Raw genomic sequence first — 25,344 nt, forward strand, 5'->3', positions numbered from 1 at the left:
GGAATCCCTACTATTAGGTAGAAGCCCTTAGTAGTTATGAAGGGAATCCCTACTATAGAAGCCCTTAGTAGTTATGAAAGGAATCCCTACTATAGAAGCCCTTAGTAGTTATGTAGGGAATCCCCCTATTAGGTAGAAGCCCTTAGTAGTTATGTAGGGAATCCCTCCTATTAGGTGGAAGCCCTTAGTAGTTATGTAGGGAATTCCCTTATTAGGTAGAAGCCCTTAGTAGTTATGAAGGGAATCCCTACTATTAGGTAGAAGCCCTTAGTACTTATGTAGGGAATTCTTTCTTTTCTTGTTTCTTTCTTTTTATTCTTTTCTTCGAGTCGCTGCGTAGGTAGAAGCCCTTAGTCTTATGTAGGGACTCCCCCTATTAGGTAGAAGCCCTTAGTACTTATGTAGGGAATCCCCCTATTAGGTAGAAGCCCTTAGTCGTTCTGAAGGGAATCCTCCTATTAGGTAGAAGCCCTTAGTAGTTACTGAAGGGAATCCCCTTCCTATTAGGTAGAAGCCCTTAGCAGTTATGTAGGGAATCCCTACTATTAGGTAGAAGCCCTTAGTAGTTAGGAAAGAAATCACTACTATTAGGTGACCTCCCCCCCCCCCGTTGGGAACACTGCCTCACTAGGTAGAAGGCCCCAGTAGGTAGGGAATCCATTAGGCTAAGTAGGCAGGGAATCCTTTCCTTTTCAGTAGAAGTCCCCAGTAGTTAGTCAGGTAGGTAGATGCCCCCATTAGTTTCCCCCAATAAGTCTGTTCCAAAAGAATCCTCCAGAAGCCTCAGATTTATTTGCATGGCAGGTCCTGCACCACTCCAGATAATGGAACAACTGATAAAAAGGCCTCGGCGAGGGAGCAAAGGGAAGGTGAGCGCGATGTATACATATTTTTATATGAAAGGGACCTATAGGTGGCGCTGCTTCTGACCTTCAATACTCTAGGAGGAAAGTGTGGCTATCAATGTAGAAGATAAAAAGAGGAATGTTCCTTAGAGAACTGGTTACTGTCAGTGAACAGAAACTGGCAAAACAACCACAACAAATCTGTAAGTACACGTGCATCACACTAAACCGGGAAATGATTCATCATCCAGCTCGGAACGGGATCGATCAGCGAGTAAACACGGATGAAAATGGCTCCCTGCCCGTCATCAAGGAGGCAGCTATGCAAGGAGTGATGCCGACAACCACGTGGATGCAGGGTGCACAGAGCTGCGGTGTAAGTAGCGGGGTGGTACAGTAGGAAGCAACACAGGGCTACGTTATATACAAAGAAATAGGTGGATATAGCAGAAGACACAAAGGCATGAAAAATAACAGGGTGCAGCATTTATAGCCTGTCCACATCTAGTGCCGGGGGCCGCCTGGTGCTCGTAACAGAGAAGGGTAAAGAGCAACTCCTCTTACGGTTCACATTCTTATCTATGGGGGAACTATTATATTCTTTAACATAGCAGGCAGTATTATAGTAGTTATATTCTTGTATATAGGAGGTAGTATTATAGTAGTTATATTCTTGTATATGGGAGCAGTATTATAGTAGTTATATTCTTGTATATAGGAGCAGTATTATAGTAGTTATATTCTTGTATATAGGAGACAGTATTATAGTGGTTATATTCTTGTTTATAGAAGGCAGTATTATAGTAGTTATATTCTTGTATATAGGAGGCAGTATTATAGTAGTTATATTCTTGTATATAGGAGCAGTATTATATTAGCTATATTCTTGTACATAGGAGCAGTATTATAGTAGTTATATTCTTGTACATAGGAGCAGTATTATAGTAGTTATATTCTTGTATATAGGAGAAGTATTATAGTAGCTATATTCTTGTATATAGGAGCAGTATTATAGTAGTTATATTATTGTACATAGGAGGCAGTATTCTAGTAGTTATATTCTTGTATATAGGAGGCAGTATTATAGTAGTTATATTCTTGTACATAGGAGACAGTATTATAGTAGTTATATTCTTGTGTATAGGAGCAGTATTATAGTAGTTATATTATTGTATATAGGAGCAGTATTATAGTAGTTATATTCTTGTATATAGGAGAAGTATTATAGTAGTTATATTCTTGTATATAGGAGGCAGTATTATAGTAGTTATATTCTTGTATATAGGAGGCAGTATTATAGTAGTTATATTCTTGTATACAGGAGCAGTATTATAGTAGTTATATTCTTGTATATAGGAGCAGTATTATAGTAGCTATACATCAATGAGAGAAAGAATAGACGGACAACTCACCCAGGTGCATTAAAAAATTCTTCTTTATTTTCATGAAGTGTTCATATATCCACGGCAGAGCAGTACAGGGGGGTTATCGGAGGAATGCAGGGTGCGGGTGTGCAACAATTGTGTCGCTCGTTCACTGAGCTTCTTCTGGCTTTGGGGAAGCCAGAAGAAGCTCAGTGAACGAGCGACACAATTGTTGCACACCCGCACCCTGCATTCCTCCGATAACCCCCCTGTACTGCTCTGCCGTGGATATATGAACACTTCATGAAAATAAAGAAGAATTTTTTACTGCACTTGGGTGAGTTGTCCGTCTATTCTTTCTCTCATTGATGTATATCATATGGAACTGTTTGCCTGTCAGACGTAGACGCTCCCCATGAGGTGTACACACTAGAGCAGTTCATCATTTCGACAGTCCGGAGCAGCAAGAACCAGCGAGTAGGCAGTGCCTGGTGTAAATCTCCTTGTATGTTATTATAGTAGTTATATTCTTGTATATAGGGGCAGTATTATAGTAGTTATATTCTTGTATATAGGAGGCAGTATTATAGTAGTTATATTCATGTATATAGGAGCAGTATTATAGTAGTTATATTCTTGTATATAGGAGCAGTATTATAGTAGTTATATTCTTGTATATAGGAGGCAGTATTATAGTAGTTATATTCTTGTATATAGGAGCAGTATTATAGTAGTTATATTCTTGTATATAGGAGGCAGTATTATAGTAGTTATATTCTTGTATATAGGAGGCAGTATTATAGTAGTTATATTCTTGTATATAGGAGGCAGTATTATAGTAGTTATATTCTTGTATATAGGAGGCAGTATTATAGTAGTTATATTCTTGTATATAGGAGGCAGTATTATAGTAGGTATATTCTTGTATATAGGAGCAGTATTATAGTAGTTATATTCTTGTATATAGGAGCAGTATTATAGTAGTTATATTCTTGTACATAGGGAGCAGTATTATAATAGTTATATTCTTGTACATAGGGAGCAGTATTATAGTAGTTATATTCTTGTACATAGGGAGAAGTATTATAGTAGTTATATTCTTGTACATAGGGAGCAGTATTATAGTAGTTTTATTCTTGTATATAGGAGCAGTATTATAGTAGTTATATTCTTGTATATAGGAGACAGTATTATAGTGGTTATATTCTTGTTTATAGAAGGCAGTATTATAGTAGTTATATTCTTGTATATAGGAGGCAGTATTATAGTAGTTATATTCTTGTATATAGGAGCAGTATTATATTAGCTATATTCTTGTACATAGGAGCAGTATTATAGTAGTTATATTCTTGTACATAGGAGCAGTATTATAGTAGTTATATTCTTGTATATAGGAGAAGTATTATAGTAGCTATATTCTTGTATATAGGAGCAGTATTATAGTAGTTATATTATTGTACATAGGAGGCAGTATTCTAGTAGTTATATTCTTGTATATAGGAGGCAGTATTATAGTAGTTATATTCTTGTACATAGGAGACAGTATTATAGTAGTTATATTCTTGTGTATAGGAGCAGTATTATAGTAGTTATATTATTGTATATAGGAGCAGTATTATAGTAGTTATATTCTTGTATATAGGAGAAGTATTATAGTAGTTATATTCTTGTATATAGGAGGCAGTATTATAGTAGTTATATTCTTGTATATAGGAGGCAGTATTATAGTAGTTATATTCTTGTATACAGGAGCAGTATTATAGTAGTTATATTCTTGTATATAGGAGCAGTATTATAGTAGCTATACATCAATGAGAGAAAGAATAGACGGACAACTCACCCAGGTGCATTAAAAAATTCTTCTTTATTTTCATGAAGTGTTCATATATCCACGGCAGAGCAGTACAGGGGGGTTATCGGAGGAATGCAGGGTGCGGGTGTGCAACAATTGTGTCGCTCGTTCACTGAGCTTCTTCTGGCTTTGGGGAAGCCAGAAGAAGCTCAGTGAACGAGCGACACAATTGTTGCACACCCGCACCCTGCATTCCTCCGATAACCCCCCTGTACTGCTCTGCCGTGGATATATGAACACTTCATGAAAATAAAGAAGAATTTTTTACTGCACTTGGGTGAGTTGTCCGTCTATTCTTTCTCTCATTGATGTATATCATATGGAACTGTTTGCCTGTCAGACGTAGACGCTCCCCATGAGGTGTACACACTAGAGCAGTTCATCATTTCGACAGTCCGGAGCAGCAAGAACCAGCGAGTAGGCAGTGCCTGGTGTAAATCTCCTTGTATGTTATTATAGTAGTTATATTCTTGTATATAGGGGCAGTATTATAGTAGTTATATTCTTGTATATAGGAGGCAGTATTATAGTAGTTATATTCATGTATATAGGAGCAGTATTATAGTAGTTATATTCTTGTATATAGGAGCAGTATTATAGTAGTTATATTCTTGTATATAGGAGGCAGTATTATAGTAGTTATATTCTTGTATATAGGAGCAGTATTATAGTAGTTATATTCTTGTATATAGGAGGCAGTATTATAGTAGTTATATTCTTGTATATAGGAGGCAGTATTATAGTAGTTATATTCTTGTATATAGGAGGCAGTATTATAGTAGTTATATTCTTGTATATAGGAGGCAGTATTATAGTAGTTATATTCTTGTATATAGGAGGCAGTATTATAGTAGGTATATTCTTGTATATAGGAGCAGTATTATAGTAGTTATATTCTTGTATATAGGAGCAGTATTATAGTAGTTATATTCTTGTACATAGGGAGCAGTATTATAATAGTTATATTCTTGTACATAGGGAGCAGTATTATAGTAGTTATATTCTTGTACATAGGGAGAAGTATTATAGTAGTTATATTCTTGTACATAGGGAGCAGTATTATAGTAGTTTTATTCTTGTATATAGGAGCAGTATTATAGTAGTTATATTCTTGTATATAGGGGCAGTATTATAGTAGTTATATTCTTGTATATAGGGGCAGTATTATAGTAGTTATATTCTTGTACATAGGAATGTACATATTATTGTTCATAGGGGACAGTATTATAGTACTGTCGTTACTTTCTTGTAGATTGAAGGCAGTATTGCCATAGTTTTACATAGGACATTAATATAGAAGCTTTAATTCTGTACATAGAGGCAATCTTGTAGTCGTTACATAGCTAGTTCCCACACATTGACCCCCAGCGGTATAACTAAAGACTGCCGATAATACGCCACCTCTGTGGTAAACTACCAGCCAGTCCCCGGTGACTAACATGCACAAGCTGGCTCGCGGCTCTGAGACACAGACCAGAAGACAGAAGAAGGAGTTGTGGCAGACCTGCCTAGAAGGCCCAGCTCTCGGAACCAGTAGCAAATCCTCCAGGAGAAGAGGCAAGAAAGGACAGAAAGAAAAGACACATAAAACCAGTAATCACTGAAAAGTACAACATTAGCGGCAGGCAACACCAAAGGGTCTATTTATTCTCGCTTTATACAGCTCTTTTACAGTCCACAGAACTTCTTAAACTGAAATGTTAGAACTTATAGGGAGACGACATAAGGATATAACGAAAAAAAATCAAAACACTGAACAAGAACTTTTTAATATATATTTTAAAAGCAAATGGGGAACAAGTTATTTGCCCAATATATTGGGCACTCATTGTTAAAGAAGAAGTTCAGTGGTAAGAAATGTATTCGCTATCTGCAGGATAGGGGATAAAAGTCTGATCGGACATTTATTCCCTAATCTGCGGATAGGAGATACCTTTTTTTTTTACCACTGGACTCCTCCTTTAAAGGGGGGAGGGTTCCCAAAAATGAGTAAAGGAAGGATATGTGATAAAATATCATGTGCCGAAAAAAGAAATGGCAGTGGACACCCAGGGAAAAAAAGCTCCAGGGTGAGGAAACAAAGGGAGGAAAAAAGCAGCGGGGAAGGATTTCGGAGGCAAGAAACTATGACTTGATGGTGCACTAGTGGCTTTCCTTCTGCCAGAGCACGGACGCTACAAGCAGCTGGTGTCGGAGGAAGACACTTACCTTTAGAGGTTTGTGGCTGTGGACTTTGTGGCCATCGTTCACTGAAGAATGCCTGTTGACTACTGTCAGGAGGTGCCGCTGGTGAACCAACGCCTCCTTAAACTCCTCCTCCGTTTTGGTTTCTAGAAGTTTCTGCCGGAAGGCAATGTCTGAAAACATAGTTGAAAACGTCCTTCCGACTTCTGTGGCGGTTTTGGTACTTTTCTAGGAAGGAAAGAAAAAAACATAAAAGCATGTTAAAGGGGTATTCCAGGAAAAAAAAAACTTTTTTCTATATATCGACTGGCTCCAGAAACTTCCAGTACTTATCAGCTGCTTAAGTTGTTCTTGTATAAGTGCTCTCTGATGACACCTGTCTCGGGTGTCCCCATAGCAAACCTATTCTGCTCTGTGCAGTTCCCGAGACAAGCAGAGATGTCAGCAGAGGGCACTGTTGTCAGACAGAAAAGAACAACTCAACTTCAGCAGCTGATAACTTCTGGAAGGATTAATATTTTTTTAATAGAAGTAGTTTACGACCTCGTTACAGTCTTGTTCACTTTGTTCTGTGGACTCATTTTGAATGTTATGATGTGACACTTTGTATTATGCTTTGTGCTCAATAAAGTACATTGTTGAAATAAAAAAATTACAAAAATTTAAAAGAAATAGTTTACAAATCTGTTTAACTTTCTGGAGCCAGTTGATCTAAAAAAAAAAAAAAAAAAAAAAAAAAGGTTTCTCCTGGAATACCCCTTTAAGGGTGCAGAGTGTATTATTGTTATATAATCCTGAATTTCAGGACTGTCCTATGGATACAGAAATACTTTACGCACCCACATTATGTGTCAGCTGCTAGAGGACACCATATTAGCTGCAGGTATATCTTGTACAGCGCTAATGCTGACATGAATGGAGGGGGTGTGGTGTGACGTCAAGTCTCCAGTCCCGGAAACACAGAAGTTTCCAAGCCTGAAGAAGGGGATAAGATACATTTGGCTGGAATACCCCTGTAAAGAAGGACGCAGGAAGTTATTCTAGGGATGTGGTCTGGGGTCTATATTAAAAGGAGATGTCTGGTATGGACTATTCCTATTCCGTCCTGCCCGGGCTGTTAAATAAAACCAAAAACTTTCACTTACCTTCCTATGTTCCCCCGGAGCTCCACAACAGATGATTGGTCAGCCGGGCTGTCTACTTCCTACTTCCCTTAGCCCGGGATGTCACATGGTGCTTCAGCCTATCACGGGCCACAGCAATGTCCCGCCTCGGCCGGTGATAGGCAGAAGCACCGTGTGACATCTCGGGCTAAGGGAAGTAGGAAGTAGACAGTCCAGCCGACCAATCAGCTGTTGTGGAGCTCCGGGGGAACATAGGAAGGTAAGTGAAAGTTTTTTTTTTTTTTTTTTTTGCAGCCCGGGCAGGATGGAATAGGAATAGTTTGTACCAGACATCTCCTTTAATATTAGGGTCCTGGTTTGTGGACTGGGTTAATATTAGTGGTCTGGTCTGGGGTCTATGTTAATATTAGGGTCCTGGTTTGTGGACTGGGTTAATATTAGTGGTCTGGTCTGGGGTCTATGTTATTATTAGGGTCCTGGTTTGCGGACTGGGTTAATATTAGTGGTCTGGTTTGTGGACTGGGTTAATATTAGGGTCCTGGTTTGTGGACTGGGTTAATATTAGGGTCCTGGTTTGTGGACTGGGTTAATATTAGTGGTCTGGTCTGGGGTCTATGTTAATATTAGGGTCCTGGTTTGTGGACTGGGTTAATATTAGTGGTCTGGTTTGTGGACTGGGTTAATATTAGGGTCCTGGTTTGTGGACTGGGTTAATATTAGTGGTCTGGTCTGGGGTCTATGTTAATATTAGGGTCCTGGTTTGTGGACTGGGTTAATATTAGGGGTCTGGTCTGGGGTATCTGTTAATATTAGGGTCCTGGTTTGTGGACTGGGTTAATATTAGGGGTCAGGTCTGGGGTCTATGTTAATATTAGGGTCCTGGTTTGTGGACTGGGTTAATATTAGTGGTCTGGTCTGGGGTCTATGTTAATATTAAGGGTTTAGTTTTTGGCCTGAAGTAACATAGGGCTCTGGTCTGTGGTCTGAATTCTTATTAGGGGTCTGGTTTATGGTCTTAATTATTATTTGGAGTCTGTATTGAATTAAGTTGTCTGGTCTGTGGTCTGAATATTTGGAGTCTGGTCTGTGGTCTGAATATTTGGAGTCTGGTCTGTGGTCTGAATATTTGGAGTCTGGTCTGTGGTCTGAATATTTGGAGTCTGGTCTGTGGTCTCTATTAACATTAGCAATTTAGCCCGTGCTCTAAATTAAAGTGTTACAGTCATATGGAAAAACGTTGGGCATGTTTTCTAGACATGTCAAAAAGTTAAAGAAGTAGTATCATGTAAGAAAATGTATCCCCTATCCAAAGGCTAGGGCAGTGGTCTTCAACCTGCGGTCCCCCAGATGTTTCAAAACTACATCTCCCAGCATGCCCGGACAGCCAATGGCTGTCCGGGCATGCTGGGAGTTGTAGTTTTGCAACATCTGGAGGTCCGCAGGTTGAAGACAACTGCCCTAGCCTTTGGATAGGGGATAAGTTTTAGATTGCGGGGGGTCCGAGTGCTGGGGCCCCCCACGATCTCCTGTTTGGCTATATGGAGCTATATGGAGGCGACGTGGTGGCCCCCACTTCCGGCGGGGGTCAGGACGCGCTTCTGTGAAAGAGAGCCAGGGCTCCAAACAGGATATCGCGGGGAGCCTGAGTACTCGGACCCCCCACAATCTAAAACGTATCCCCTATCCTGTGGATAGGGGATCAGTTTTCCTACCTGATAATTCCCCTTTAAGATCACACAGGGTTTCCGACCTGAGACGAGCTGCGACCGCTTATACCCTGTGAAGTTCACAGCATTTGGTTACGTTCACACGGGCGGATTACCTGCGGAATTTCTGCAACGTATTTGCTGCGGAATATCCGCAGCGGATTTTACTACCATTGACTTCAGTGGGTGCAAAAGAAAATCAGCAAATCTGCCTCTATTGAGGATTTTCTGCTGACCCATTGAAGTCAATGGTAGCCAAATCCGCTGCGGATTTTACGCAGCAAATCCGCTGCGGTAAATATCAGCAAGTAATCCCCCCGTGTGAACTTACCCTTGTGACTGAGACCTAATGAAACAAGTCAAGGGCTTTTCCAAGTAATGCTTTAATATCAGGGGTCTGTAGTAATTTTAGGGGTCTAGTCTGTGCCCTGAATATTAGGAATGTCGACTAAGGGTCTTTATTAATATCAGTGATCTGCAGCCTGCACCTGGAATATAAGGAGTCTAGTATGGGGTCTGTATTAATATTAAAGGGGCACTCCAGTGGAAAAAAAATCATCAACTGGTGCCAGAAAATTAAATAGATTTGTAAATTACTTCTATATAAAAAATCTTAACCCTTCCAGTACTTATTAGCTGCTGTATGCTCCATAGGAAGTTCTTTTCTTTTTGAATTTCCTTTCTGTCTGACCGCAGGGCTCTCTGCTGACACCTGGTCTGTGGTCTGAATTAATATTCGGTGTGTGGATTAGGGTCTAAATAAATATCAGGGGTCTAATGAAAAGTTAGGGTTCTGATCTGGATCAGATATAATATTAGAGGTTTGATCTAGGGTCTGAATGTATTTATGGGTCTGGGTTTGAATGAATTTTGGGGTCTCCTGACTGCAGACCATGACTAGAGTACCGTATTCTATGCCATATACAGAATAATGCTGATCACACATGTATGACCCAAGCAGCTCTAAATGGGGACATTGCAGGATTACGCATCTCAGAGACCACGTGAACATGTGTATACCCGTCATGGATGGATTGTATGGAGGTCCATGGATGACAGGGTCACAGAGGGCTCTTTGTCATTCCCCACCCCCATAAAGCATGTTTACCCAGTTTGGCATGGGAGCACTAAAGATCAGACGTCCCAGGCCTTGTTTGCTGCAGATGTTGGCTCGGATAACTATCACTGTGGACTCACCATTTTTGGAGGAGCCAGGACAAGAATGACAAATCTCACTTCACAAGAGTTCTCCCCCCAGTTCTGCGGCCTTTCCAGTCGGCTGATGCAAACGTGTCGCCTCTGAAGAGCTTTTATAGTGCAACTGTGAGGGGAGAAAAAGAAAGGGTGACTGCACATACTTAAGCACTATGGGACAAATACAGCAGATGTAGACTAGGTTACATTTCTACATATACACATAAAACATGAGGGTTCCTACTGCTACAACCATCGCGGTGCTGGGGGGGGGGGGGGGGCACAACACATGACCATCTCATCACCTTGTGTTCTCCTTTCTGGAGTACCAAAGCTATCAGACACTTATGGTATATAATTTGGATTCTTCCTTTACAATAGGTTTATGGTAGGGATCGACCGATTATCGGTTTGGCCGATATTCACGATTTTGGACATTATCGGTATCAGGAATTACCTTGCCGATATGCCCCATTGCCTCGGCCAGAGACCACCGCCGCCGCTGCCCCATTGCCTCACCCATCTCCGGTTTTAATATGACCTGTTCCCGGGATCCGCGCTACTTCTGGCTCCTGCAACGTCCTGCGCGCTGTGCAGCGCAATGACGAGTGACGTCCTCAACGCGATGTCATTGTCAGTGCGCACAGTGACAGCGAAGGATGCCGCCGGAGCCAGAAGTAGCGCGGACCCCGGGAACAGGTAATTATAAAACCAGGGATGGGGGAGGCAATGGGGCAGCGGCGGTGGTTGGACTAGGGAGGACCCCCGGACAGGCAGGGGGAGGGAAAGAAGCGGGCGGCGATGGCGGTCTCTGGCCACGAAAAAGTCGCTGCAGTTCATTGATTTAATATAAATTATCGGTTATTGGCCTGAAAGGTCATAGATTTTCGGTATCTGCCCTAAAAAAAAATCGATCCCTAGTTTATGGTATATGAGAATATCCTACTAAAAAAGGAAGACTGGGTACAAGTTGACATTTTTTTTTTTTATAAATAAGGCAAGCACCAGGCATAAACACAGTATGGCCATGGGCGGTCCCCCATAATAAAGTCTTTCTGAGCCTTGTTTAAAGGGGTACTCCGCTGCTCAGCTTTTGAAACAAACTGTTCCGAACACTGGAGCCGGCAGCTCGTGCCGTCATAGCCCCGCACCCTCATGATGTCACGCCCCACCCCCTCAATGCAAGTCTATGGGAGGGGGCGTGACGTTGTCACGCCCCCTCCCATAGACTTGCATTGAGGGGGTGGGGTGTGACGTCATGAGGAGGGTGGGGCTATGACGTCACAAGCTGCCGGCTCCAGTGTTTGGAACTAACTGTTCCGAACGCTGGAGCCGGCGCCGGGAGCGCGTGACGTCATAGCCCCACCCTCCTCATGACGTCACACCCCACCCCCTCAATGCAAGTGAGCAGCGGAGTACCCCTTTAACGACAATGGACGTAAATGTACGTCATGGTGACGTGATACTTAACGCAGCATGACGTACAGTTACGCGCCGACATGATCGCGAGCACCGGAGCGGTGCTCAGGTCATGAGCGGCATGTCCCGGCTGCTATCAGCAGCCAGGGAACCGCCAGTAATGGCGGACATCCGCGATTGCGCGAAAGTCCGCCATTAACCCCTCAGATGCCGTGATCAATACAGATCACGGCATCTGCGGCAGTGCGGTACTTTGAATGGATGATCGGATCGCCCGCGGCGCTGCCGCGGGGATCCGATCATTCAGCATGGCAGCCGGAGGTCCCCTCACCTGGCTCCGGCCGTCTCCCGGGGTCTTCTGCTCTGGTCTGAGATCGAGCAGACCAGAGCAGAAGATCACCGATAATACTGAGCAGTGCTGTGTCCTATACATAGCACTGAACAGTATTAGCAATCAACTGATTGCAATGAATAGTCCCCTATGGGGACAGAAAAAGTGTAAAAAATAAAAAAATAAAATAAAAAGGAAAAAAATGTAAAAGTGAAAAAAAAATGGGAAAAATCCCCTCCCCCAATAAAAAAGTAAAACGTCAGTTTTTCCCCAAAAAGCGTAAAAATAATAATTAATACACATATTTGGTATCGCCGCGTGCGTAAAAGTCTGAACTATTAAGATATATTGTTAATTATCCCGTACGGTGAACAGCGTAAATGTAAAAAAAAAATTACAAGTCCAAAATTGCTGTTTTTTTGTCACATTTTATTCCCCAAAAAATTTATAAAAATTGTAAAAACTACAGATCATGGTGTAAAAAATGACCCTTCATATCGCCCCATATACTTAAAAATGAGAAAGTTATAAGTGGTCAAAATAGGGCAATTTCAAACATACTAATTTTGTTAAAATGGTTTGAGATTTTTTTTAAGCGGTACAATTATAGAAAAGCATATAACATGGTATCATTTTAATCGTATTGACCCACAGAGAAAACATGTAATTTTTACCGGAAAGTGTACAGCGTGAAAACAAGTACAATTGGTGACGCACAAAACAAGCCCCATATGGGTCTGTGGATGGAAATATAAGAGAGTTATGATTTTTTGAAGGCGAGGAGGAAAAAAACGAAATGCAAAAATAAAATTGGTCTGGTCCTTAACCCCTTCATGACCCTGCCCATTTTCACCTTCAGGACCTGGGCATTTTTTGAAAATCTGACCACTGTCACTTTACGCATTAATAACTCTGGGATGCTTTTACTTCTCATTCTGATTCCGAGATTGTTTTTTGTGACATATTCTATTTTATGTTATTGGTAAAATTTCACTGATATTTGTATCCTTTCTTGGTAAAAAATCTAAAAATTTCATGAAAATTTTGAAAATTTAGCATTTTTTTTACTTTGAAAGTCTCTGCTTGTAAGGAAAATGGATATTCCAAATAAATTACATATTGATTCACATATACAATATGTCTACTTTATGTTTGCATCATAAAATTGATGAGTTTTTACTTTTGGAAGACACCAGAGGGCTTCAAAGTTCCGCAGCAATTTTCCAATTTTTCGCAAGATTTTCAAAATCGTACTTTTTCAGGGACCAGTTCAGGTTGGAAGTGGATTTTAAGGGTCTTCATATTAGGAATACCCCATAAATGACCCCATTATAAAAACTGCACCCCCCAAAGTATTCAAAAGGACATTCAGTGTTTTAACCCTTTAGGTGTTTCACAGGAATAGCAGCAAAGTGAAGGAGAAAATTCTAAATCTTCATTTTTTACACTCACATGTTTTTGTAGACCCAATTTTTGAATTTTTACAAGGGGTAAAAGGAGAGAAATCACCCTAAAATTTGTAACCCAATTTCTCTCGAGTAAGGAAATACCTCATATGTGTATGTTAAGTGTTCGGCGGGCGCAGTAGAGGGCTCAGAAGGGAAGGAGCGACAATGGGATTTTGGAGAGTGGGTTTTTGGGGGGCATGTCCCATTTAGGAAGCCCCTATGGGGCCAGAACAGTGGACCCCCCACATGTGACCCCATATTGGAAACCACACCCCTCATGGAATTTAATAAGGGGTGCAGTGAGCATTTACACCCCACTGGCGTTTGACAGATATTTGAAACAGTGGACTGTGCAAATGAAAAATTTTATTTTTCATTTTCACAGCCCACTTTTCCAAAAATCTGTCATACGCCAGTGGGGTGTAAATTCTCACTGCACCCCTTATTAAATTCCATGAGGGGTGCAGTTTCCAAAATGGGGTCACATATGGATATTTATTGTTTTGCGTTTGTCAGAACTGCTGTAACAATCAGCCACCCCTGTGCAAATCACCTCAAATGTACATGGCGCACTCTCCCTTCTGGGCCTTGTTGTGCACCCCCAGAGCACTTTGTGCCCACATATGGGGTATCTCCGTACTTGTGAGAAATTGCATTACAAATTTAAAGGGTCTTTTCATTTTCACAAGAGGTAAAAGAGAAAAAAGTATAGGGCAACACCAGCATGTCAGTGTAAAAAATTTATTTTTTTACACTAACATGCTGGTGTAGACCCCAACTTCACCTTTTCATAAGGGGTTAAAGAAGAAAAAGCCCCCCAAAATTTGTAAGGCAATTTCTCCCGAGTACGGAGATACCCCATATGTGGCCCTAAACTGTTGCCCTGAAATACGACAGGGCTCCGAAGTGAGAGCGCCATGCGCATTTGAGGCCTAAATTAGGGACTTGCATAGGGGTGGACATAGGGGTATTCTATGCCAATGATTCCCAAACAGGGTGCCTCCAGCTGTTGCAAAACTCCCAGCATGCCTGGACAGTCAATGGCTGTCCGGCAATACAGGGAGTTGTTATTTTGCAACAGCTGGAGGCTCCGTTTTGGAAACAGTAGCGTACCAGACGTTTTTCATTTTTTTGGGGAGGGGGGCTGTGTAGGGGTATGTGTATATGTAGTGTTTTTTACTTTTTATTTTAGGTTAGTGTTAGTGTAGTGTAGTGTTTTTAGGGTACAGTCACATGGGCAGAGGTTCACAGCAAGTTTGCCGCTGGGAGTTTGAGCTGCAGTGCAAAATTTGCGCCATCTCAAACTTGCAGCCGGATACTTATTGTAAACCTCCACCCATGTGAATGTACCCTGTACATTCACATTGGGGGGGGGGGGGGGGGGGGGAGCAAACATCCAGCTGTTGCAAACTCCGAACATGCCCTTTGGCTGTCCGTGCATGCTGGGAGTTGTAGTTTTGCAACAGCTGGAGGCACACTGGTTTGGAAACACTAAGTTAAGTAATAAACTTTCAAGTGTTTTGCAACCAAACTTAGTGTTTCCAAACCAGTGTGCCTCCAGCTGTTGCAAAACTACAACTCCCAGCATGCATGGTCTGTCAGCGCATGCTGGGAGTTATAGTTTTGCAACAATTGCAACAGCTGGAGGCACTGAGGTAGGAAACGGACAATGTTTCCCAACTAGTGTGCCTCCAGTTGTTGCAAAACTACAACTCCCAGCATGCCCAGACTGCCCAGGCATGCTGGAAGTTGTAGTTCGGCAATATCTGAAGGATCAGATGTTGCCGAACTACAACTTCCAGCATGCTTGGGCAGTCTGGTATGCTGGGAGTTGTAGTTCTGTAACATCTGGAAGTCCACAGTTTGGAGACCACTGTATAATGGTCTCCAATCTGTGCTCTTCCAGATCTACAACTCCCAGCATGCCTCGACAGAGTGGGCATGCTGAGATTTGTAGTTTTGCAACATCTGGAAGAGCACAGATTGGAGACCATTATACAGTGGTCTCCAAACTGTGGACCTCCAGATGTTGCAAAACTGCAACTTCCAGCATGCACAGAAAGCCAAAGGCTGTCTGGGCATGCTGGGAGTTGCAGTTTTGAAACTCCCAGAGGCAGCGGTGAGATCGCTTTACGGCGAAACCCCCCATGGTCGCACGGTAAGATGGCTGGCTATCAGTGATAGCCACCATCTTACCGGGGCGCTGCGGGATGCCGCGAGTAGAGGCAAAAATGTTCATGACGTACCTGTACGTCATGGGTCCGGAACACCTTGCCACTCATGACGTACAGGTATGTCATAGGTCGGGAAGGGGTTAAGGCCAAAATGGGCCTGGTCCTTGAGGGGTTAAAGGGGTACTCCGGTGAAAAACTTGAACTGGTGCCAGAAAGTTAAACAGATTTGTAAATGACTTCTATTTAAAAAAAATCTTAATCCTTCCAGTACTTTTTAGGGGCTGTATAATACAGAGGAAATGATTTACTTTTTGGATTTCTCTGATGTCATGACCACGGTGCTCTCTGCTAACCTCTACTGTCCATTTTAGGAACTGTCCAGAGCAGCATATGTTTGCTATGGGGTTTTTCTCCTACTCTGGACAGTTCCTAAAATGGACAGAGATGTCAGCAGAGAGCACTGTGGTCATGACATCTGAGAAATTCAAAAAGAATAGCATTGCCTCTGTAGTATACAGCCCCTTAAAAGTACTGGAAGGAGTAAGATTTTTTTAATAGAAGTATTTTACAAATCTGTTTAACTTTCTGGCACCAGTTAATTAAAAAAAAAAAAAAAGTTTTCCACGGAAGTACCCCTTTAAAGCGTACCTGTCAGATCCCACAAAAAAAATAACTAAATAACTGTTCTATGTTCCTCAGTACCTCATCGTCTCAGTCACTTATATTTCACAAAAAATTTGTATATTAAAGCTGCTCAATGTTTTTTTCATTTTGCCAAAGGGAGGGGGGTGTCCATCTCTTACCTGCACTGTGATGACTCCTCCCCCTCCCTCACTCTGCCTACAGCTTTTGCAAAACTATAACTCCCAGCATGCCCAGATATCCTTTGACTCTCTAGGCATGCTTGGAGTTTTAGTTTTGCAACAGCTGGAGGCACATGTTTGGTAAAACTCTGTTACAGCAGTGTTGTTGCAGGCTGTGTTCCTCCTGCAGCCATCTCATGTCCATGACCCTTGGACACTCTCATGCTGCTGTGGGACTCATCAGTGTCCCAAGAGGTATGGGGACCCCTAGTGGAGGGATTTACAAAGACAATTTTCTTTAATAAAATGTGAAATATTTTTAAAGACCTATATTAGAAAAACTATTGTTTTGCCAAGATGTACAACATATAAAAAGTTTTTATATCTGACAGTGCCCATTTAAGAGGTAAAACCTCATACACACATAGCTGATCTGTATAATGCTAGGGCTACACGGCAATACGTTTTGCGCAAACTGTAGTTTGTGTGTGCTGTATATATGTATGTATTGTGTGTTGCTGTGATGACTGGCTCTTGCAGACAGGTGCGGTTGCAGTATAAAGGAACAGAAACAGGATTTTTCAAATCAAAGTTCAGTGTTTTATTCACACTTGACAAACAGCAAACAGTCTTAAATGCAGATCAAAGAAAAAGTAACAAAAGTCCTCCTGCGTTCCTTAGGTGATTGTTCACACCTGAGTCCATGCCATGCGGCATCAAGCAAGTCTTTTCCAGGCCTCCAGGCTCTCCACAAGATTCCACACTCCCCAAGGAAGATCTTAAAACTCAGCTCTCTGGCAGTGTGAGCTGCAACTAGAAAATCCCCCTCAGCTGGTGAAGCAGGCTGCCTTTATGGCCAACAAAAGGCGGCCTGGATTGTGGGGAATGGCCCCCACCCAACTATTGACCATTCCCAGTAAGAGCCATCCTGGATTGGCCTTCCAGCCATATTATAGCAACAGTGTCAGTCTGCATCGCAGCAGACACTGAATAATACCGACTCTTACGTCACCAAGGCCAGGAGCCTTGGTGACACATACCGCCCATCAACCACAATGCCCTTCACCGTCTGAGTGTGTGTGTGTGTGTGTGTGTATGTGTGTATATATATATATATATATATATATATATATATATATATATATATATATATATATATATATACACAGATCTGTTTAGCTTTTCAGTGTTCTATACGTGTGTATGTGCGCACATTGTGCATGCATGCTGTTCGTATATACGTGCACATTGTGCATGCCTGTTGTGTATATATGCGCACACTGTGCATGCCTGTTGTGTATATATGCGCACACTGTGCATCCCTGTTGTGTATATATGCGCACACTGTGCATCCCTGTTGTGTATATATGCGCATACTGTGCACAGATATTGTGTATGTATCTACGCACATGCTCATGTGCAGATGTGAATGTATAGTCCTAAATTGTGAATATACAGATCTGTGTGTATTGTGTGTATATGTATGGAGGCATGTATAAGTGCACACATGTGAATATATAGACAACACATGGCTATGAATACAGATCTGTGTGTATATCTATGGAGGCATGTATAAGTGCACACGTGTGAATATATAGACAACACAAGGGTATGAATACAGATCTGTGTGTATATGTATGGAGGCATGTATAAGTGCACACATGTGAATATATAGACACAACACATGGGTATGAATACAGATGTGTGTGTATTGTGTGTATATCTATGGAGGCATGTATAAGTGCACACATGTGAATATATAGACACAACACATGGGTATGAATACAGATCTGTGTGTATTGTGTGTATATCTATAGAGGCATGTATAAGTGCACACATGTGAATATATAGACACAACACATGGGTATGAATACAGATGTGTGTGTATTGTGTGTATATCTATAGAGGCATGTATAAGTGCACACATGTGAATATATAGACACAACACATGGGTATGAATACAGATCTGTGTGTATTGTGTGTATATCTATAGAGGCATGTATAAGTGCACACATGTGAATATATAGACAACACAAGGGTATGAATACAGATCTGTGTGTATATCTATGGAGGCATGTATAAGTGCACACATGTGAATATATAGACAACACAAGGGTATGAATACAGATCTGTGTGTATATCTATAGAGGCATGTATAAGTGCACACATGTGAATATATAGACACAACACATGGGTATGAATACAGATCTGTGTGTATTGTGTGTATATCTATGGAGGCATGTATAAGTGCACACATGTGAATATATATAGACACAACACATGGCTATGAATACAGATCTGTGTGTATATCTATAGAGGCATGTATAAGTGCACACATGTGAATATATAGACAACACAAGAGTATGAATACAGATCTGTGTGTATATGTATGGAGGCATGTATAAGTGCACACATGTGAATATATAGACACAACACATGGGTATGAATACAGATCTGTGTGTATTGTGTGTATATGTATGGAGGCATGTATAAGTGCACACATGTGAATATATATAGACACAACACATGGGTATGAATACAGATCTGTGTGTATTGTGTGTATATCTATAGAGGCATGTATAAGTGCACACATGTGAATATATAGACACAACACAAGGGTATGAATACAGATCTGTGTGTATTGTGTGTATATCTATGGAGGCATGTATAAGTGCACACATGTGAATATATATAGACACAACACATGGGTATGAATACAGATCTGTGTGTATTGTGTGTATATCTATAGAGGCATGTATAAGTGCACACATGTGAATATAGAGACACAACACATGGGTATGAATACAGATCTGTGTGTATTGTGTGTATATCTATGGAGGCATGTATAAGTGCACACATGTGAATATATATATAGACACAACACGTGGGTATGAATACAGATCTGTGTGTATTGTGTGTATATCTATAGAGGCATGTATAAGTGCACACATGTGAATATATACACACAACACATGGGTATGAATACAGATCTGTGTGTATATCTATAGAGGCATGTATAAGTGCACACATGTGAATATATAGACAACACAAGGGTATGAATACAGATCTGTGTGTATTGTGTGTATATCTATGGAGGCATGTATAAGTGCACACATGTGAATATATAGACACAACACATGGCTATGAATACAGATCTGTGTGTATTGTGTGTATATCTATGGAGGCATGTATAAGTGCACACATGTGAATATATACACACAACACATGGCTATGAATACAGATCAGTGTGTATTGTGTGTATATCTATGGAGGCATGTATAAGTGCACACATGTGAATATATATAGACACAACACATGGCTATGAATACAGATCTGTGTGTATTGTGTGTATATCTATGGAGGCATGTATAAGTGCACACATGTGAATATATAGACACAACACAAGGGTATGAATACAGATCTGTGTGTATTGTGTGTATATCTATGGAGGCATGTATAAGTGCACACATGTGAATATATAGACACAACACATGGGTATGAATACAGATCTGTGTGTATTGTGTGTATATCTTTAGAGGCATGTATAAGTGCACACATGTGAATATATATAGACAACACATGGGTATGAATACAGATCTGTGTGTATATCTATGGAGGCATGTATAAGTGCACACATGTGAATATATAGACACAACACATGGGTATGAATACAGATCTTAGTGTATTGTGTGTATATCTATGGAGGCATGTATAAGTGCACACATGTGAATATATAGACACAACACATGGGTATGAATACAGATTTGTGTGTATTGTGTGTATATCTATGGAGGCATGTATAAGTGCACACATGTGAATATATAGACACAACACATGGGTATGAATACAGATCTGTGTGTATTGTGTGTATATCTATGGAGGCATGTATAAGTGCACACATGTGAATATAGAGACACAACACATGGGTATGAATACAGATCTGTGTGTATTGTGTGTATATCTATAGAGGCATGTATAAGTGCACACGTGTGAATATATATATAGACACAACACGTGGGTATGAATACAGATCTGTGTATATTGTGTGTATATCTATAGAGGCATGTATAAGTGCACACATGTGAATATATATATAGACACAACACGTGGGTATGAATACAGATCTGTGTGTATTGTGTGTATATCTATAGAGGCATGTATAAGTGCACACATGTGAATATATAGACACAACACATGGGTATGAATACAGATCTGTGTGTATATCTATGGAGGCATGTATAAGTGCACACGTGTGAATATATAGACACAACACATGGGTATGAATACAGATCTGTGTGTATTGTGTGTATATCTATAGAGGCATGTATAAGTGCACACATGTGAATATATAGACACAACACATGGGTATGAATACAGATCTGTGTGTATTGTGTGTATATCTATAGAGGCATGTATAAGTGCACACATGTGAATATATACACACAACACATGGCTATGAATACAGATCTGTGTGTATTGTGTGTATATGTATGGAGGCATGTATAAGTGCACACATGTGAATATATATATATATATATATATATATATATAGACACAACACATGGGTATGAATACAGATGTGTGTGTATTGTGTGTATATCTATGGAGGCATGTATAAGTGCACACATGTGAATATATAGACAACACAAGGGTATGAATACAGATCTGTGTGTATTGTGTGTATATCTATGGAGGCATGTATAAGTGCACACATGTGAATATATAGACACAACACATGGGTATGAATACAGATCTGTGTGTATTGTGTGTATATCTATGGAGACATGTATAAGTGCACACATGTGAATATATACACACAACACATGGCTATGAATACAGATCTGTGTGTATTGTGTGTATATCTATGGAGGAATGTATAAGTGCACACATGTGAATATATAGACACAACACATGGGTATGAATACAGATCTGTGTGTATTGTGTGTATATCTATGGAGGCATGTATAAGTGCACACATGTGAATATATAGACACAACACAAGAGTATGAATACAGATCTGTGTGTATTGTGTGTATATCTATAGAGGCATGTATAAGTGCACACATGTGAATATATAGACACAACACATGGGTATGAATACAGATCTGTGTGTATTGTGTGTATATCTATAGAGGCATGTATAAGTGCACACATGTGAATATATAGACAACACAAGGGTATGAATACAGATCTGTGTGTATATCTATGGAGGCATGTATAAGTGCACACATGTGAATATATAGACACAACACATGGGTATGAATACAGATCTGTGTGTATTGTGTGTATATCTATAGAGGCATGTATAAGTGCACACATGTGAATATATAGACACAACACATGGGTATGAATACAGATCTGTGTGTATTGTGTGTATATCTATGGAGGCATGTATAAGTGCACACATGTGAATATATAGACACAACACATGGGTATGAATACAGATCTGTGTGTATATCTATGGAGGCATGTATAAGTGCACACATGTGAATATATATAGACAACACATGGGTATGAATACAGATCTGTGTGTATTGTGTGTATATCTATGGAGGCATGTATAAGTGCACACATGTGAATATATACACACAACACATGGCTATGAATACAGATCTGTGTGTATTGTGTGTATATGTATGGAGGCATGTATAAGTGCACACATGTGTATATATAGACACAACACATGGGTATGAATACAGATGTGTGTGTATTGTGTGTATATCTATAGAGGCATGTATAAGTGCACACATGTGAATATATATATATATATATATATATATATATATATATATATATATAGACACAACACAAGGGTATGAATACAGATCTGTGTGTATTGTGTGTATATCTATAGAGGCATGTATAAGTGCACACATGTGAATATATATATATATATATATATATATATATATATATAGACACAACACATGGGTATGAATACAGATCTGTGTGTATTGTGTGTATATGTATGGAGGCATGTATAAGTGCACACATGTGAATATATAGACACAACACATGGGTATGAATACAGATCTGTGTGTATTGTGTGTATATCTATGGAGGCATGTATAAGTGCACACATGTGAATATATATAGACACAACACATGGCTATGAATACAGATCTGTGTGTATATCTATAGAGGCATGTATAAGTGCACACATGTGAATATATAGACAACACAAGAGTATGAATACAGATCTGTGTGTATATGTATGGAGGCATGTATAAGTGCACACATGTGAATATATAGACACAACACATGGGTATGAATACAGATCTGTGTGTATTGTGTGTATATCTATGGAGGCATGTATAAGTGCACACATGTGAATATATACACACAACACATGGCTATGAATACAGATCTGTGTGTATATCTATAGAGGCATGTATAAGTGCACACATGTGAATATATAGACAACACAAGGGTATGAATACAGATCTGTGTGTATTGTGTGTATATCTATGGAGGCATGTATAAGTGCACACATGTGAATATATAGACACAACACATGGCTATGAATACAGATCTGTGTGTATTGTGTGTATATCTATGGAGGCATGTATAAGTGCACACATGTGAATATATACACACAACACATGGCTATGAATACAGATCAGTGTGTATTGTGTGTATATCTATGGAGGCATGTATAAGTGCACACATGTGAATATATATAGACACAACACATGGCTATGAATACAGATCTGTGTGTATTGTGTGTATATCTATGGAGGCATGTATAAGTGCACACATGTGAATATATAGACACAACACAAGGGTATGAATACAGATCTGTGTGTATTGTGTGTATATCTATGGAGGCATGTATAAGTGCACACATGTGAATATATATAGACAACACATGGGTATGAATACAGATCTGTGTGTATATCTATGGAGGCATGTATAAGTGCACACATGTGAATATATAGACACAACACATGGGTATGAATACAGATCTGTGTGTATTGTGTGTATATCTATGGAGGCATGTATAAGTGCACACATGTGAATATAGAGACACAACACATGGGTATGAATACAGATCTGTGTGTATTGTGTGTATATCTATAGAGGCATGTATAAGTGCACACGTGTGAATATATATATAGACACAACACGTGGGTATGAATACAGATCTGTGTATATTGTGTGTATATCTATAGAGGCATGTATAAGTGCACACATGTGAATATATATATAGACACAACACGTGGGTATGAATACAGATCTGTGTGTATTGTGTGTATATCTATAGAGGCATGTATAAGTGCACACATGTGAATATATAGACACAACACATGGGTATGAATACAGATCTGTGTGTATTGTGTGTATATCTATGGAGGCATGTATAAGTGCACACATGTGAATATATATAGACAACACATGGGTATGAATACAGATCTGTGTGTATTGTGTGTATATGTATGGAGGCATGTATAAGTGCACACGTGTGAATATATATAGACAACACAAGGGTATGAATACAGATCTGTGTGTATTGTGTGTATATCTATGGAGGCATGTATAAGTGCACACATGTGAATATATAGACACAACACAAGGGTATGAATACAGATCTGTGTGTATTGTGTGTATATCTATGGAGGCATGTATAAGTGCACACATGTGAATATATACACACAACACATGGCTATGAATACAGATCTGTGTGTATATCTATAGAGGCATGTATAAGTGCACACATGTGAATATATAGACAACACAAGGGTATGAATACAGATCTGTGTGTATTGTGTGTATATCTATGGAGGCATGTATAAGTGCACACATGTGAATATATAGACACAACACATGGCTATGAATACAGATCTGTGTGTATTGTGTGTATATCTATGGAGGCATGTATAAGTGCACACATGTGAATATATACACACAACACATGGCTATGAATACAGATCAGTGTGTATTGTGTGTATATCTATGGAGGCATGTATAAGTGCACACATGTGAATATATATAGACACAACACATGGCTATGAATACAGATCTGTGTGTATTGTGTGTATATCTATGGAGGCATGTATAAGTGCACACATGTGAATATATAGACACAACACAAGGGTATGAATACAGATCTGTGTGTATTGTGTGTATATCTATGGAGGCATGTATAAGTGCACACATGTGAATATATATAGACAACACATGGGTATGAATACAGATCTGTGTGTATATCTATGGAGGCATGTATAAGTGCACACATGTGAATATATAGACACAACACATGGGTATGAATACAGATCTGTGTGTATTGTGTGTATATCTATGGAGGCATGTATAAGTGCACACATGTGAATATATAGACAACACAAGGGTATGAATACAGATCTGTGTGTATATCTATGGAGGCATGTATAAGTGCACACATGTGAATATATAGACACAACACATGGGTATGAATACAGATCTGTGTGTATATCTATGGAGGCATGTATAAGTGCACACGTGTGAATATATAGACACAACACATGGGTATGAATACAGATCTGTGTGTATTGTGTGTATATCTATGGAGGCATGTATAAGTGCACACATGTGAATATATAGACACAACACATGGGTATGAATACAGATCTGTGTGTATTGTGTGTATATCTATAGAGGCATGTATAAGTGCACACATGTGAATATATAGACACAACACATGGGTATGAATACAGATCTGTGTGTATTGTGTGTATATCTATAGAGGCATGTATAAGTGCACACATGTGAATATATAGACAACACAAGGGTATGAATACAGATCTGTGTGTATATCTATGGAGGCATGTATAAGTGCACACATGTGAATATATAGACACAACACATGGGTATGAATACAGATCTGTGTGTATTGTGTGTATATCTATAGAGGCATGTATAAG

The 25,344-nt window shown here is 39.9% G+C and overlaps 1 protein-coding gene across 5 annotated transcripts in view; it reads right to left on the reverse strand.

Moving 5' to 3' along the window:
* Nucleotides 1-25,344, reverse strand: part of SLC4A11 (solute carrier family 4 member 11) — a 188,920-nt gene that overhangs the window by 46,012 nt on the left and 117,564 nt on the right. For 3 of the 5 annotated variants that reach the window (XM_056553221.1, XM_056553219.1, XM_056553256.1), the window contains exons 7-9: nt 10,273-10,396; nt 6,270-6,473; nt 5,536-5,604 (exon numbers count right to left, since the gene is read on the reverse strand). In XM_056553221.1, coding sequence (XP_056409196.1) covers nt 5,536-5,604; nt 6,270-6,473; nt 10,273-10,396 — 397 coding nt within the window. The remainder of the gene's footprint in view (nt 1-5,535; nt 5,605-6,269; nt 6,474-10,272; nt 10,397-25,344) is intronic. The other 2 variants (XM_056553243.1, XM_056553258.1) reach the window with 2 other exon arrangements.

The sequence above is a fragment of the Hyla sarda genome, chromosome 1 (assembly GCF_029499605.1).
Source record: "Hyla sarda isolate aHylSar1 chromosome 1, aHylSar1.hap1, whole genome shotgun sequence".
In the NCBI taxonomy this organism is placed as follows: Eukaryota; Metazoa; Chordata; class Amphibia; order Anura; family Hylidae; genus Hyla; species Hyla sarda.